The following is a 16,452-nucleotide window of genomic DNA, read 5'->3' as shown; positions in this document are numbered from 1 at the left end:
ATCTCAGCCTACTCCGTTCCCGCTCCCCCCCAGATCCTCTCCGGTCCTCACTCCATCCCTTCTCCCCCTCTCTTTGCTGGGGTGCCTACACCCCTCCTCACCTCGCCGGTACAAACCCCTCCACTCCACTTCCCTCCCCTCCCCTCCCCTCCCCGCCCCTCCCCACCTTCTTCGATTTATTTGTGTATTTCTTTCCTTGGCAACCACCAGTTCCCCTCAGTCAAACAGCGCAGGCTCCCTATAATTTGAAATTAATTTGTTTGACTGCAGCATTGAGACAGGAAGGTTGGGAATTTATTTAATTCTTTTTCCTCCCTGTGCAAAAAGGAAGCGATGAAATTTCCAATCGAGACTCCAAGAAAACAGGTGAACTGGGATCCTCAAGGTTGGTGATTCTCTATTACTATCATTACTATAATAATAACAATTATTATTCCTTGTGTCTAGTGACTCATAGGAGACTATTTGACTCCAAATGGGAGGAGACATTGGATGCTTGTCTGCTTCCCATGTGCACTGCTCAGTCTTTCTTGCTCAATCCTAGCAGTGCGTTAGAAAATGCTCCTCAGATGTGGGGTTGGGTGGGTGCATGGGTAAAACCTCTTCTAGATGTAAGTTTTATAGTTCCATATTTGATACCTCTCTTCCCTCCCCTCCCATCCCCTCCCCTCCCCTCCCTTTTTCTTGAGTATTTTCATGACAAACTTGCCTGGGATGGCAGTGATCTCTGGCTCACAGCATTGTTTGTTTTATCTGTGGCTCCTTTGTTGTTTCTAGTGATCATTGTCTCTGCTAAATGAGTGGTACAGGAGTGGACACAGATGTGACTGCTTGCTCAGGGCTCCTCGATGGCAAATGTTTGTTGGCAAGCAACTGGAGCAAAATGCTGCTGCAATATAACCCATAGTATGGATGGTATAAAAAGACATTAAATAAGGGAGCCCAAAGGGACCTTTAAACTCTTTACTCTGTCCTGTTAGCAATTGATCAGCCCAAGTGGATAGTTTGATTAACTCTATAGTTAGGTTTGGAGTCTGTCTTGGGGAGTGTGTTTGTGTGATGGTGGAAGGAGATTTACGCCAGTGCAGTGGTTTTCAATAAAATGATCCAAGTGGTGTTTTAAAATAAACCATAATGAAATGCTCTCCTTTCCTGGCATGGGGAGGAGGTTCATATGCAACCCATGGAAGAAGTGACTGAAAAAACCCCTAGTAGTAATTTGTATATTGGTGTGTCATATTTCTGTGCATTGGTACAGGAGCAGAGCAACTTGAAGCCATATGCTCAGGTTTGCAGCAGAACTGTTGGCAGCCCATTGCTGTACAGCAGTGCTTGCAGGAAGTATGAAGTGATAGCACGGGCTTTGATTATTCATCTTTATTCTGCAGGTTTGCTTTTAGTGGTCAATTCATCTGTCATCCTCTGTGCCCTCATGTCTACAAAATGAAATTTAGAAACAGTTTCCCCTGGTGTAGGAGGAATACAGCAGAACAGACATCTTTCTGCTGAACAGATCTGATGTGCTGTTTGAATAGTATTCACAATTAAGCTTTAGTTTAAGCCTTGCTACATCTTTAATTAGGTGAAGGCTGAAATCGACACATCAGCCTCCTCTACCCTCAGCTTCACAATGAGCACATGGATAGTAGTGCTAACAGAGATTTGATTATTTTAATAACAGTATATTCCTTATCCTAGGGTCAAAATTCTGTGTGGTGAAAACTTGCTTTTCCCAGGTGCTTTTCTGGATGTGTGTTTGCTGTTGCTTCATTTTAATTCATTTTATGTATTGCAAAATGCCTTTTAATGCAAAAAGCCCTTTCCTACCTTCCCCTGACAAAGGCACACAGGAGGCTGTACTGATGGCATTCTGTATGCAGCTCCTTTGCTTGGCAATCGGCTTTAAAGCATATGGATCCAACAGGTGGTTGGTCACAATTTACTAATGTGTCCAAAACTGTAGAGTACCATAACAGGTAAAACAGGTTTGAGTACCTCAAACTCAGCAGGTTTCCTCTCTGCCAAGCTGAATCCCTGCTAAGGACTGCAAAATCCTACCAGTTATTTCCCCTCAGTGTATTGACTTCGTTAGCCAGGCAGAAAGGATGCTAATGTATAGCCAGAAAGGAAGCAAAAAATGTTAATTTCTAATTCTCGAAGGGACTCAGGAAATAGATAAAATTTAGTGGAATGGAAAAAGGCAAATTGGTAAGGAAAAGTTGTCTAAGGCCCAATCCTTTTACCAACAGAGGAACAGTGCAATGACATTGTACTCACATAGTCCCACTGAAGAATTAGTGATGTGGGTAGAAGACAAGGTAGATCAGAGTTCCATTCTTTTTGAAACAAAAATATATTTATGTAGATATAAATGTTAGCAAAGATCTACACAAAATCACTTAGAGCCCTAAAATGAATTTGATTTACAGTCACATATGTAGTCTGTTCTCTGCATGTACATGTGAAGAATGATGTTATGTTTTGCATCCTATATGATATCCTTGGAGTTAAGAACTGAAGTAGTTTTTTTCAGATACAAAGATCAAGATGTAGCAAGCTCGTGGTGCAAGGATACAAAGAGTGCTAAGTATTAAAAGCAGAGCTCATGTCCAGTTAATATTCACACTCAAATACCAGGCTCATTTCAGTGCATATTGTATGATCGTGCCCCGTTCTGGTTGTCAGACAGAGAACGTGCAGTTTCCACAGTTTTGTCTAGCAGGAATTGTGCTAACGTGTGCTAACAGTACTTGAAATATATCAACTGATGTTCCTGGCAAGCAAGCTAGCAGTCCAACAATGTAAGTGAGAGCTATAGTATCTCAAAGATTGTTTAGATCTGATTATTCCAGGCAATATTTTCTAGAAACTATACACATTTCTAAATGCCAGGGCCCTTGTTGTGGAGATATGGCTGGCTTGGGACTGATGATGTTGCTGGTTTGAACCCAGGTCAGAATGATAGTCATTGAAATGAATTAATGCTCAAACTCCATAATGCTGACTGAACTATAAATATTTACATAGATAAATAGATTAGAGTCTGCTGGTAGCTTTCATCTGGCATAAAACTGGTATTCTCAGTTCACATCAGCAAAGATCAACATACCATAGAAAGACTTTGTGGAGAGAACAGGTTTAAAAGAATAGAATTGACATAAGGGATGGTGTCTGACAGACAGCTAATGGGAGCCTGATTTCTCAGCCATTAAACTGGAACAAACAGGGCATGGAGACTGAACTGTGCTTTTATTCTATTGTGTAGTATCTTCACTTGTCTTGGGTATAGAGTATATCTGTGTGTTCCCTGTAAATGCTGAGTGTGTTTTCCAGATAAACCAAATATTTCATAAACCTGGAAGTATATAGGGTCCAGATTCCTCCAGTGAAGTCCCTTACTATCCCTGGCAATCAAACTATATAATCCCATTAACAAACAGATCAAACTCCATCCCAAAAGTCATTAGGACTTGTCCGTAACAATCCAATGTGAAATATGTCCTAGAATCTCATATATATTGATTGAAAAACATACTATTCATATACAGTGAGTGAATGGGGTAAGAAATGAGTAAAAAACCCAAGCAGGCACCTCAATAATATTTTAGGGAGAGTTGGACACATTGAGTAGGGATACAGGATTGCACACTACCTGGCCTTACATTTTAAAAAACAAGTCTGCCGTTTGTGTTACTGGTGGAATCAGCCTGGATATACGCAATCATAAAACATTTGATCGGCCTATCACTGATTTTTGCTTCTCCCATTTGGTGCAATTCAGGTAAAGCAATAATAACTGAAATTAGTGAAAGACCAGATTTTTAGTTTCATACCTCATACAACTTCCCATCTATACTTTTCAGAATATAAGATTTGGTTTATAGCAGCATATAAAGACATAAATTCTTGTAATTGTTGTTCTCATCTCTGCTCTTTCCTGCATTCCTCCTGCTGTTTGTTACACCCACCTGTTGTCCGTGCTTAAATTGGCATATAATCTCTTTGCAAATATATTTTTATACAGTACCTAGAACACAGTGGGTCCCTCATCCTGAGACACCTGGATGTTACAGCAATATCAATTTTTTTTCCTACGAATTATCTGCTTAAAATTGCTGTTTCTTTGTAGAAAAGAAGGGTAGATGAGGCTGTTTCCAATATGCTCAGAAATTATCCCCAAGCATGACTGTCTTGCAGGGTGATGGTGAGAAGTCTTTTCCAAGGGAAGGACGTCTATCTTGGTGATGCTCTTAGTAGGCAGAAAATGGAGTTCAGTCTTGTTCCATCCTGTGTGCCTGCAGTTTTTTGCTGTCATTGCAGTGATATGGATTGTCAAAGCCTTTTGAATTTCCAGGTAGATGTTTATCTCTACACTGACCTTTTGGAACTCTGAAGTTTTGATACAAGTTCCCGCGTCCTTTCACAAAGACATCGTTTGTGTAGGCTGGCTTTCTGCAGTTTGGAACCCTAAAATCATGCATTTATTATCATCTTTACATTTAGCGTGGGAGTTAGTGGTCTGTGGGGAATTCAAGCTGTGGTGGAAAGTCTGGAGTTCCTCTTCAGATTTTGCCACTGACTTACTGTTTAACCTTCAGTAAGCCACTTACCCTTTCTTTTCCTCCCTTTTTCCTTGATGGCAAAACGGGAATATTAATACTTCCCTAATGCACAAGGGTGTTGTGAAATGTAATTAACTTGTTTAGAGCAATCTAAGATCTGCTATTGAAAGAAGAGCATATGTATTGCAATCAAATGCTAAAACAATTAGGAGGGAGCAAAACAGCCTGTCATCATACACAGATCATATCAATTAAGAAATAAGGTTATCTCTGCACTTTACAACTAGAGGAAACTAGTATTACTTGCGCTTCTTTACAGACACTGAATACTCAATTGAGTTTCCCATTAGAGGTATCTAGAGACCTTTGATATTCCCCAGCTGCCACTCCAGAGGGGCTCAAGTCTTCCATAGGTCCTGTGTCACCTGCCATGGGATTTCTCACTTCACCTGAGACACCTCAAGCAGCACTGGACATCTATATGTGGGACAACTGAGCTGAGTCTCAAATGCCTTCATGCAGGTATCAGGATTGGATCATCCCTTGATGACTGTTTGTTGGAGAAATCTTCAGCATCAGCTATTCAGTATAAATTAAACTGACGCTGCCTGCAGAATGTTACAAACTGCTGCAGTTCCTGCTTTTTCTGTCCTTTCATTCAAAGAGACCAATGCAGAAGGCAAACTTGATTATAAAGGTATAGACGAGTAGAATGAGGGTGTTCATTTCTGACCTCTGTTTTCAAGAAGATCTATGAAAAGAAGTGGAGTGCAACTGTGAGCTAGGCAATACCTTTCTGCGCTAGTAAGTCAGTTCTTAGTAGCTCAGTCTAAGAAGACTGCTATGGAAAGCTATAATGTGTAAAAAAGTAGCTCTGATCCCAGCAAATGACCCATGGTCAGCAGGGTACTGACCATATGCTACTTATATCACAAAATCATATTGACTACTGACCCATCTGATAGACCAGGACTCTGCTGTGCCTAATATGCATAGGTTGCCGAACAACTGTAAGGAGTTTATTTTAAAGAGAGATTCGAAGGAGAATAGAAATTGGATAAACAGGAGGACACTCCTGGCAGTGCATGGTGTAGGCACAATAGTGCCAAATACAGTAAGGCAGAAAATTTGAAGGGTTTGGAAAACAAGTAAAGAGAATGAAGAAATCAGAACTTTACTAAAGGCTATGTGGAGCCTGCAGGGGAGGCAGATGAATACCGTGGACCCTAATGTGGTAAGACATAGGAAGATATGACTGAATTAGCAGGAGAGGAAGAAAGACAGCAGAGAGCTATTAGTTTCATCATTGTCATCTTTAGGATGCCCTGGAAATGGAAAAACTAAGGATTCAGAAAAATAAAATTAGTAATAAGAAGGTGGCAGAGTGAAAGACTGGACAGCAGCTTTCTTAGTAATAGTGAGGAAAGACTGAACTCTAGTCAAGGTAAGAAAGATGAAGGGTAGAGTGTCATTAAGATGTCATCAGTACTGTGAGAAAAAGGGAATGAAAAGAATCAAAGGCAATATGAAGCTGTAAGTCTAAGACAGGGAGAACAGTAGAATTGTCAGCAGTGGGAGAGGTTAAGACAGAATTATTATTTCAGTGAAGAATACCAATGCTATTTTTTGCCATATTTGTACAAGAGTAATCCATTGATAGGCTTTTGGACTGAAAAGTCCCTTGCGCAACTCTTGAAAACTGATGCTACCTGAAGTGACGGAGTTTGCTTTTGGGAGAAAGATATATGATATCAGTTGTAATTGGGTAGGTTTTGGTTCAGCTTTTGGCTTTTATGTGGATTTATGTAGCTAGTGTGTGGACTATATCAGCTTTAGACAGAAGAGTGCATATATATGGTGATACAGTTTAATTCTTACTCTCTTGATTTAATCCAGAGCTAGGAATTTTACCACTCACTTCAGTGAGAGCAACATGAGATTCTTAATTTTAAAAGAATCAGAACTGTGTTGTCCCCACAGGCTTTACTGAGTTAAAAGTGAAGGAGTGCCTGGAATCACTGGGAGAACAGGGGCCCTAGATGTTGTGTTGTAAATAGGGTAAGTACCTGGAATGAAATGGGGAGGGAACAATGAGGAGGTCAAGATAAGAAAGGGATAACAAACACACTAGTATTCAACACGTAGAGTATTAGAGAATTCAGTGTGATGGGAATGCCTAACCTTTATTTTGTAATAATCTCAGTGGAATAGCAAAAGCCAAAGCAGAGAATATAAATGCTGAACAGTTGTGTGTTTTTTATAGAATTTTTATGTAAAAGAAGTAACATTCAGCAAAAGACTAAATACTACCTTTTTAAATACCTTTTTATAAGAGCACCTCTGTTTTTGGTTTTCTGTAAGAAATTTAAAACATCCTGGGACCTGGCCTTTGTCAGACAGAGGATGCTTATATTCTAGTTCCTGAGACATTGGTTATACTTCTATTGTTTGTCTATAAAGCATGTATATGAAAAACATTTTAACTATAATGGAAAATGTGCTCTAAGATGAACCCACTGACTTTCATAAATAATGTGCCATGCAGTTCTTGCTGGTTACCCCAATGAGATAAACCAAGTGAGAACAGCACGTACCATATACCCTTGTACTTCAGGGTGATAGTACCAATCCTTTTTAGTCCATGAACCATTATTATTCTCCCAACATACTTTCTGGGCTGCTTTTCACAGTTACAATCAAACATTAATTCAGATTATTTAAACAAAATGATATTTCAAAAGTGAACTATGAATCTCTTACCATGTTAATGAACCACAGAATTTAGCAGATATTTCCTTGGTCTGGGAATGCTGAGACCAAGAATTCAGATTTCATCTTTTTCTTTAACTGCTAATACAATTCTTACGCTATTACAAATCTTATTATTGGTAAAGTGTCCCAAATGCATGTATTATGATGTGTTATTCAGATGTCCCAAAATACAAGCATAGGAGACCACTGGTAAGATTTTGAGGTTAGAGTGAAAAATTTAGTGTGGGTATATCTCGGTGTTGGAAGTGGAAATGAAAGCCAGTAAGGTGATAGAATCTGTTATCAAAACCTGTATAGAGGGAAAAAAAAGGTGGAAGAGAATACACAAGCCTGGCTTCATTTTATTTTTCTGTTTTTAAAATAGAAGGGGAACATCCTGCTGAAGGCTGGAGTTGTGACAAGGGGCATGACATATAAGATATATGAAAGGGATTGAAACTTGTTGCACTTAAGATCTGGAGTCCTGAATAGGGGTAGTGATCAGCTGCAAAGTCTGCGTGTGGGTTCAAGTTTTTTTAAAAGTCCAGACATAGTTAGGTCTAGCATTTTGTTTGAGTTTGCTATTTGAAATTTTAGAGGAGATTTGAAAAGAAATAAAGACCTAACAAGGAGAGACAAAGGAAAGCTGCTTCAGGTAATGTAGATTACAAAAGAATGGACCCAGAGTGTGACAGGGTCAGATCTGCTGCCAGAGGTGCAGAAAATGCAGAATGAAAAGGGTGTACCTGTGGTAAGGCTGAAAATGCTCTGAAAAGAATGAGTGGACATGAAGACAAGTTTGGCTGCCTCCAACTAGAATTCACTGTTTTCAAGCACATGATGTTCTTTCTGCCTTTTAGAAGTAAGCACGTAACCTAGGCCATATTTCAGAAAAAATGAAGTATCTTTATGTTCTCTATTGGTTCTTCAGGCATGTATCCGGGTCCTCCTCTGTGAGCAAAACTAAAGCACAGTATAAATAATCTTATGGACATATTACAAAATATCTCATGAAGTAAGTGTCTTTAATAGATGATTATCTATTTCTTTGGCTAGTCCTTCATTGGAGGAACATGCTTATGTTTCTTCCATTTGTTCCTCAGTTCTGCCCCCAAAGAGATGCATTCGATAGATCTTTAAATTGCTTCAGTTCTCTGTCTTTCTGATAACCCATAGATTATGCATGACTGTGTGACCGTTGTTTGCTGAAGACAACGGACTGTTTAACTAGTAGGGGATGACAAAAGTTAACACCCTAAAATCCATCTTCTTACAGAGCAATACAAGTTATTTTGGTATCACTATCCTACAGGATCATCACAGTGCTTTAAGCATCAGGCTTTGAGTACCTAGATTTGTTAGAGCCATATGTTCATATCTCAGCAGGACTGACTCATCGTTTTTTCCCTAGGAAGAAAAACCAACATGTTACTGACTTTACTGGATGAGTCTGACTTTACTGCATGAGATTTTGGATTTTGGCACCTTAAACTTGTGCCACTGAGATTCTTAAGATTCAGTGATATGCTGTTAAAGGGTGCTTGGATTATTTCTCTCTCACTCGATACTGTAATATAATAGTACTGGCATGATTTGAAAACAGCAAATACATACTGACAGCTTGTCCAGGGCTTTTATCTTCTCAAATTTCAGCTTTTCATTTTAAAGAAACAAAAGACAGTCACTAGCTACTATATGTGAAAAACCTCAATGATGAAAGAATTATAAAAGAAATGGTACTGCAGAAACTCCCAGCTGAAATGAAGGAAGCAGGTCACACATCTCAAAGACATTCCTCTAGGTTAACTCAGATCCATCACTGATTACTTAAATGTTAAGACTGCTAAGTTTGGATTGCACAAGAAACGGTCATGCAGAGACGCCTTGCATAGCAGCAATCATGACAGCTACAGAACCAACACCAGAGCCACCTCTTCATGATGCTATAGTCACTCTACTAATTTGCGTTCATGAGAAGCAGAGTTCATTACTGGGTTACACTGATATACTGACATGTAACCTTGCAACCTGAATTTCTCATTGCTACCAGACATTTCTTGATTCAGTTTTCTGAAAATAGGCTTCTGCTGCCATTTAAGGGACTGTAAGGCAGCTGAGACATTTGCGTAGGCCTGGTATATACGATAATGGGCCCAAGGGAGACCTCAGCCCTTCTGGAGCAACAGCTTAAGGCCAATTAGGATATGCTAGGACCTCTCACTTGGTACTATACAGTATGAATGGGCATCAGAATTACGCCATTTGAGTGTGACTTGGAGAATAAAACACCTAAATATAAGTAGGTGTCTGAAATGCAGAGGTATTCTAAGTTTCTAAGGACCTGCTATGGTTAGGGGAGATATAGTCAAATATGGTTCGTGGAGCCTGGAGAACTTTCAGTAGATGTCTGGTTTAGGGTCAGCAGAATCACTCTCCAGGCTGCACTGACCAATTTGACCACACCTGTATTGACTCTAATGGGATGTATTCCAAGTTACAGCAAAGGAAAGAAATGAGACAGGGGTTGTTCCTACTCATATTTTGAACTTCAGCTCAAATGGTTTTGGGTAGCTTCCCACTAGGAGGATTTAGGGCAGGTATACACCACTTTTTCCTGGTGGATTCATTCTCAATTTACGCATGCTTTGGAGTTACAAGAAGTTACACTGTCACAGTTAGTGCAGCTCTACTGAAAGTTATAAAATACTACTTTGAGCTTGGCATTATTAGCAGTGATTTCATTTGTTTTCACCAGCTCTGAGTGCAGGAGAATGAGTTCATGTCCACCTGCTATACATTCTGCAAGCATACTTTTGCTTAGGTGAAGCTTAATTGTGGGCAAAACTGATCAGAGGGCCACAGCTGTCTCTTTCTTAAGTCTAATCTGTGAATGCATGTAGCTACATGTCAGTGATGCAGTATGGCAACACTGTGAAGTACTGCAAGATGTTAGAAGCCATACCATATCAGCAGGTGCCATCCTTGTGTAGCTATAAAGTTTTATCATAGTTCAAATTACAACTCTATTTCTACAGTATTATCTGAATAGAAGCTGAGCATAAGATAAGAAAAGTCTTGTGTAATTCAGTTGTTATACTAGACTTTTTATCATCTAAGATACCCTAAATTATATACTATATAGCAAACTCCAAGCCAGCTTTGTGCAGCCAGAATGAGCCTGGCATTGACCTGGAGATCTGTGTGCCCAACCAGCTTCCCAGTGACACTGTTCATCTGTTCTGTTTATTATATACTGCCATGAGCAGCATAATGGGTCTGAAGTCTTTTTAACCTACTTCCTTTTGCTTACCTGAGCTCTCTGACTCACAGTCACTTTCTAATAATTGTCTTACATGCAGACTGAACAGGTAAATCATTCTGACTGTGGCAGCTTTACTGATGCAACTTACACACCAAAAGTGTAAAAGAAAAATGTGTATGTTATAAAGAATTCAGAATAAGAGAAAATAAAAATGGCTATGTTGAACAAGTGCATTTCAAACAGCAACTTTCTCTTCCTTGTGAAAGATCTTTTCTGCACAGAGTAATTTTGTAATAGCTATCTTATATATGTATTCTTCATCCTGTTCCAGAATAGGCTTTCAAAGTATTAAAAAGCCTTCGTTCACTTTAACTAGGACTGTTACTGTGTGTAGGAACTTAAGACCGCTAAATAGACTGGATCCTCGGGATACGCAAATAGTACAGCTCCAGTGAACTAAAAAATAGCCCAACTGATGTGCTTCTTACAAGATTTCTGACCATTACCGCATGATGAAAGATCCACTTTTATTGCTGTTGCCCAGAAAATTTGAGAAATTATCACTTAATTGAAGTGGTGGATCATTAATGAGATTTGCTTGAATTCAAAGTATTTTTCTGTAGATTCCAATCATTAGCCAGATTGGGGAAGACACCACTAGACTGATGCAGAAATTCTTGCTTCTTGTTTTTACAGGGGAGCATCAGTATGAGCTCTTTAGGTATGGTCAGTAGTGTGCAGATACATCTGTAAGGATGCCCCAAGAAATCTTTGAAGAGGAACAATTAGTGCTGGCACTATTCTTATTCTGGGGTTAGAAGTTATCTTGCATGTGTTTTTCTGGCCTTACTCATATGTGAAAGATCTGTTCCTCGGCTATTAAACTAAGAGAGTCCTGCAGGAGATATTGGACTGCCCCAGCTGAGCGATTTATTGGCATCTCACAGTTCCGGTCTATACTATAGTCAGTGGTGCTGCTAAGGTCCCCTTTGCGTGACTGAGGTGATCAAGGGATTCCTTCACTCCACTGTTAGGCTGTACCCTTGGCAGACAGCCAGCATCAATCACATTTCAAATGTAGATTAGATAGCTTCCTGCTAGGAAGGCCAGCATGAATCTTTGCTTTGTTGTTTGTCTCCTCCACTTGCTTGTCTTACCACTAGGTTTCTGTCAATAAGAATGTTCTTCTCTTTGTACACAGGCCTTTTTATGCTAAGTTGCAAGACTTAGGTTTCCTTCACTGGTTGGTCTGGCCATGAGACCATTGGCTGAATTTCTTTTGTGAATCCTTGAGATAGATAGGATATTTGGCAGATACTAGTCCAGCTGCTCTAGCAGAAGGACACCAGCTAAAACCCTGACCCTACATCATCCTATGAGCACTTTGAAGCAGAACACCTTGAACTCCTGTGGTGGGAGATTCAGACTCTTCCTAAATGTTACTGGAATCCTGGGACACTTCCTGTTGAGGAAAAGAAGTCAACTCGTTTCATCCAACAGCATGTCATAGTGCAATGGAATTTTTTTGATTACTCTTTAAAAAGAAGATTATGGATAAGCAGCAGCACCACTGCTTCAACCTGTCTGTTGTTCATCAAAGGGTGAAGTCTGCAGAGAACCAGAGAGCAGCTATTTATTCCTTGGTGCTTGTACTCGAGGCTTGTGACATACTGACAAGAAAGCAGTTTTTCTATATATTACCTAATAAGGAAAACCAATGGTATGTTCATCTCTTCTAACAGGAGCTCTTTTTCACAAAGTCATCTCTATACCTCAAGATCTGGAGCCAAAAGCACTTGCCTCCTATTTGTCTCTTGACAGAGCAGAGACCTGCATGAACTAGAACTCCCAATTTTAGCAAGAGCAAGAAATACTGATCTAATGCTAGGGAAACAGGTTTTAGCAGTGATCTATTAGTTTTAGTCTTATTTCAGAAAGGGAAAGGTGAGAATTTTTCTTGGGTTTGTCTGTATTCAGTTTCTCTATAAATAGCTTCATAAACCTGATGATAGCACTGCTGCCAGTGAGTGTGTTGGAACAAACACAGTCACCAGTCTTGAAGCAGGAGGGCTCCTTATTTGGGACTTGCCCCTGTCAATCACTTCTAATCTCCCCTCAACTCTTCCTGCTCCTCACTGTAATGCTCTTCTACTCTATTTTCCATTTTCCAATACCTGAAGTTCATTGATGAGTCCCGTCATATGTGAGCATGTGCTTGGCTCCTTGCTCTGGGCTCAAGTGTCAGAGGGAACGGGGAGGGTAGCTGAGTGGCGAGTGCCGAGAAGAGGAACTGAGCAGGGAGTTACGGGTATGCTGCCTCCCACGCTGCCAGCATGGTTGGAGAGAAGTGAGGGACAAGAGCAGATGGATGGATTTGGAGGAGGGCAGGGTGGAAGAGAGGTCAGGAGAGAGAGAAAGCAAAGCAAGGGAAACAAAATTCGAACTGCCCTCCAGCAGTGTACAATCTCACTCCAGCACAAGACAAATCTCCCTCAAGTATTCGTCTGGACTTGGCAGCTCTGTAAGTAGTGCTACAAATGGTGTCAGTAGCAGTGCATCTTCATGTTAATGCCAATAAGTGTTAGCTAGGAACCCCCCAAGGACTGCTGTCCTGAAGCCAAACCAGAAAGAAAAAAACCAAGATGCTTTCAGCTGTTCCTGGAGTTCATGTCCTGCCTTAGCACATCCATTCTTTCGACCAGTGAGCTGTCACGTATGCCTTTTAGAAAAGTGCAGTGCCTGGGAGAGGGAGGAGGGAGGGGAAAGTATCCCAGCATCCCATGACCGTGACTTTTGCAGAGATTTTTTTAATGTCAGTGGATAAGTTCTGGCTGATACCTGCGCAAGCCAGCCTTGGGCTTCCTGTTGTTTCCCTGTCATTTGCATAGCCTCAGCAGGCAGGAGCTCTAAGGCTGTGTTTGCAAGAGAGTAACTCTTGGGCAGTCCATTTTAGGTTCGTGGGCAGGCTCTGACTGTGGTTCTGACAGCAGAGAGGCTGGGTCAGAATCTGGAAGTTCTTGTAAATAATCAGCAAAAGCAGCTTACACATGGGTATCATATTTTTCCTTTATAACCAACGAAAGAAAGGAGTCTGATTTATGGCTGTCTATTAATCTTGTAACAGGCAGACCAGCATTTTGTCATGTATAGTGGAAAAGAGCATGTCCCCTAAAAGAACTTGAAGATTTGCTAATACATTGATGACAAATCATTGTACCTGCTTGATGCACGTATGACAAAGACCTTGTTTTAATCAACTTTTGAAATTACTCTTGAATTTAATTAATTTGCTAACATCTCTGTGGCAGCGTTTACATGAGACAAACTGTGAACACATACAATATTGTTTTTCCTCAGTGTCACAGGGGTTTATCTATTATTTGTGAAATGCTTTGAGATATTTAGATAATCGTGAAAGATTATTACAGACTTGGCACAACTGATGCAAAGAGGAATGTTGAGATGTGTTTGACTATCTTACACAGAAGGGGAGGGAAAGGATTTCAAGAGCATTTTCCTGCTGTGAGTCAGGACTAGAATATCAAGATGAATGATTTTGAATTTTTTTTTTTATACCCTTAACATTTCACCAGTTTGTTTACAGATCCTGGATGATGAATACGAGCCTACAACATGAGGCTGTTTTTCTTTGTTACTCTTCACTGATAGATTTTCTTCTTGGGTCCATAGGGGTATGCAGAGCACAGACTGAAAACACTGACCTAAATGATTTCTGGCAGATGATTTTATGCCCTGTTCTTAGATACTTCCAATGAAGGAGATTTCAATATCTCGATGGCTGTTCCCATGCTTAACTATCCTTGTAGCTAGACTTTTTCCTAACATATAATCCCCTATTTCCTTGGTACAGATTAATCAGTTATTTCTTGCCCTATTCTTAAGGGATCTAGGGAAGAATTCATCACTGTCTTCAGTTAGTCAGTGTCTTATTTTCATTTGTGAGACTACAGTTCACATTTTTACACCTAGTCCAAACAGCAGTTTCATTTATATTAAGATAATACTTTGGAAAGTTGCAATGAAAATCGAAGTGGGATGTTGAAAAGATGACTGCGTTGATAATTTGAACACAACACATTTGAATATCTGGTGGAGTTTGATTTACTGTGGTTCAAACCAAGACAAGAGATCAGTCAAAACTGATCGAAGGAAGAGACTAATATTTCCAATATTCTTTACAGATCCAGTGTTTGCCGCCTGTAGTTTGCTAACTCATTCTCTCCCTCTATATTCCTGTACTCTTAACACTCAGTTACAATGAAGCATGTCAGTATTTAGTCACCATTCAATATTTTGGTGATAAGTGAAGCGGAGAAAGATGTTCAATAGAGCAGCCTTTTCTGTGCCATTCAGAGTTTGCTCCCCTTTTCTATTAGCCTGAAGAAAAAAACATATCTTCATCTTCACTGGTTGCTAACTATATGCAGTCATATGAAAGGTTGTGTGGAAGCCAAAAAAGGACATAAAGTTAAAGAAATAAAGTACAGATATCCAAAATAGGAGTGGCTCTTTTTGGATAGGTCTTAAAACACACAAGTCTGGGAGCTGGAGAGTGGATTTCTACTCTAGCCTTGTCATTTGTTGTGTGATCTTGGTTAAGCAATTTCTTTTGTCTAGGCTATACCTACACAGTTGTATTCAGTGAGAATTGAATGCTGCTGGCTGAGCTAGGCCAGCTCAAGGAAAGTATGAACTTGAACCTATCTGGTACAGCACTGTTTTGAACCAAATATGTCCTGCTAAGTGGCTAGGCCTATAAACAGAAGCTCAGCACTACGCTAACAAAGCTACCCAGCTTTTCTTGGCTTCAACCTGGTTTCTGTGCAAATCTTAATGAAAGTTGGATCAGTCTGCAAGAAGGAGCCTAAAAGTACTTCTGAATTCCTCACATGAATGATTAAGGAAAATTATTGTTGTCCGGCATCAGATTTTTCCAGAATGATTTGAAAGACGGTGATACATGGTAATTATTGCTATTTGTAACATATTAAAGGCAGTGACACTCCTGTTCTAAACACTGCTGATGTTAGGGCCCCTGTTCTGAAGAGTTTATTCTCTACGAAATAAATAATTATAATATGTAACTATTAATAAGGACATATACAAAAAATGATTTAGGATTGGATTTGTTGGCATAGTGAGATTTTCTGGTTTTTTATATGGTTAAGGGCACTGAGATTTTAGTCCTGCAGACTTTTTATTTTCCTAAACAGCCATTGTGAGATGGCTTATATTTTTAAAATTGTCAGTCAGAGATATCACATTGTATTGCTACTTTTCCTTCATTGGTTGAGAGTGTATGCACTTCCTGCCAGCATGAAATATTTAATGAATTTGACATTTAGTTTTATGTGAAAATGTATGCTGCTAACATCCATTTTCTTAAATGTGGACAGAAAATGAGTGAAATAAAATGCTTATGTGTGGGAAGGAAAAAAGAGAATGAAAGATGATAAAAAGTGAAAAAATCAAATCCACTCAACAAGACAAATGAATGTTTTTGTTCCATATTGACCCAACTCCAGTAGAGAGTGACAAAAAGGCATTATTGTTGGAAGGCTGCTTGCTCTCTCTGTAGCTAACTCATGTTCATCACTGTAGTTTAAGTCCTGATCTATACATTGATATTCTTAGGGCATGATTGTAATGAACCGATGACTTTTTCACCAAATCCATATGCACTCTGTGACTGGTGAGAATCAGAGGAAAAACAGTGCTAAACAATACAGTCTGAGTTGTGTCCTCGTCTTTATTGCCCCTCTGCAAACTGTCTGTGGTGGGTTGACCTTTTCTGGCTGCCAGACGCCGACCCAGCTGCTCTCTCACTCCTCCTCCTCAACAGGAGACGGGGAGAAA

The 16,452-nt window shown here is 39.8% G+C and overlaps 1 protein-coding gene across 1 annotated transcript in view; it reads left to right on the top strand.

Moving 5' to 3' along the window:
- The first annotated feature begins 333 nt into the window (after window positions 1-333).
- KCNK10 (potassium two pore domain channel subfamily K member 10) overlaps window positions 334-16,452 on the top strand; it is a 68,544-nt gene continuing 52,425 nt past the window's right edge. The window contains exon 1 of the mRNA XM_050898042.1: window positions 334-385. Coding sequence (XP_050753999.1) covers window positions 334-385 — 52 coding nt within the window. The remainder of the gene's footprint in view (window positions 386-16,452) is intronic.

Source organism: Gymnogyps californianus, chromosome 5 (genome assembly GCF_018139145.2).
Source record: "Gymnogyps californianus isolate 813 chromosome 5, ASM1813914v2, whole genome shotgun sequence".
NCBI lineage: Eukaryota > Metazoa > Chordata > Aves > Accipitriformes > Cathartidae > Gymnogyps > Gymnogyps californianus.
Note: the sequence above shows the minus strand (reverse complement) of the source record. Positions and strands in the feature narration are given on the sequence as shown.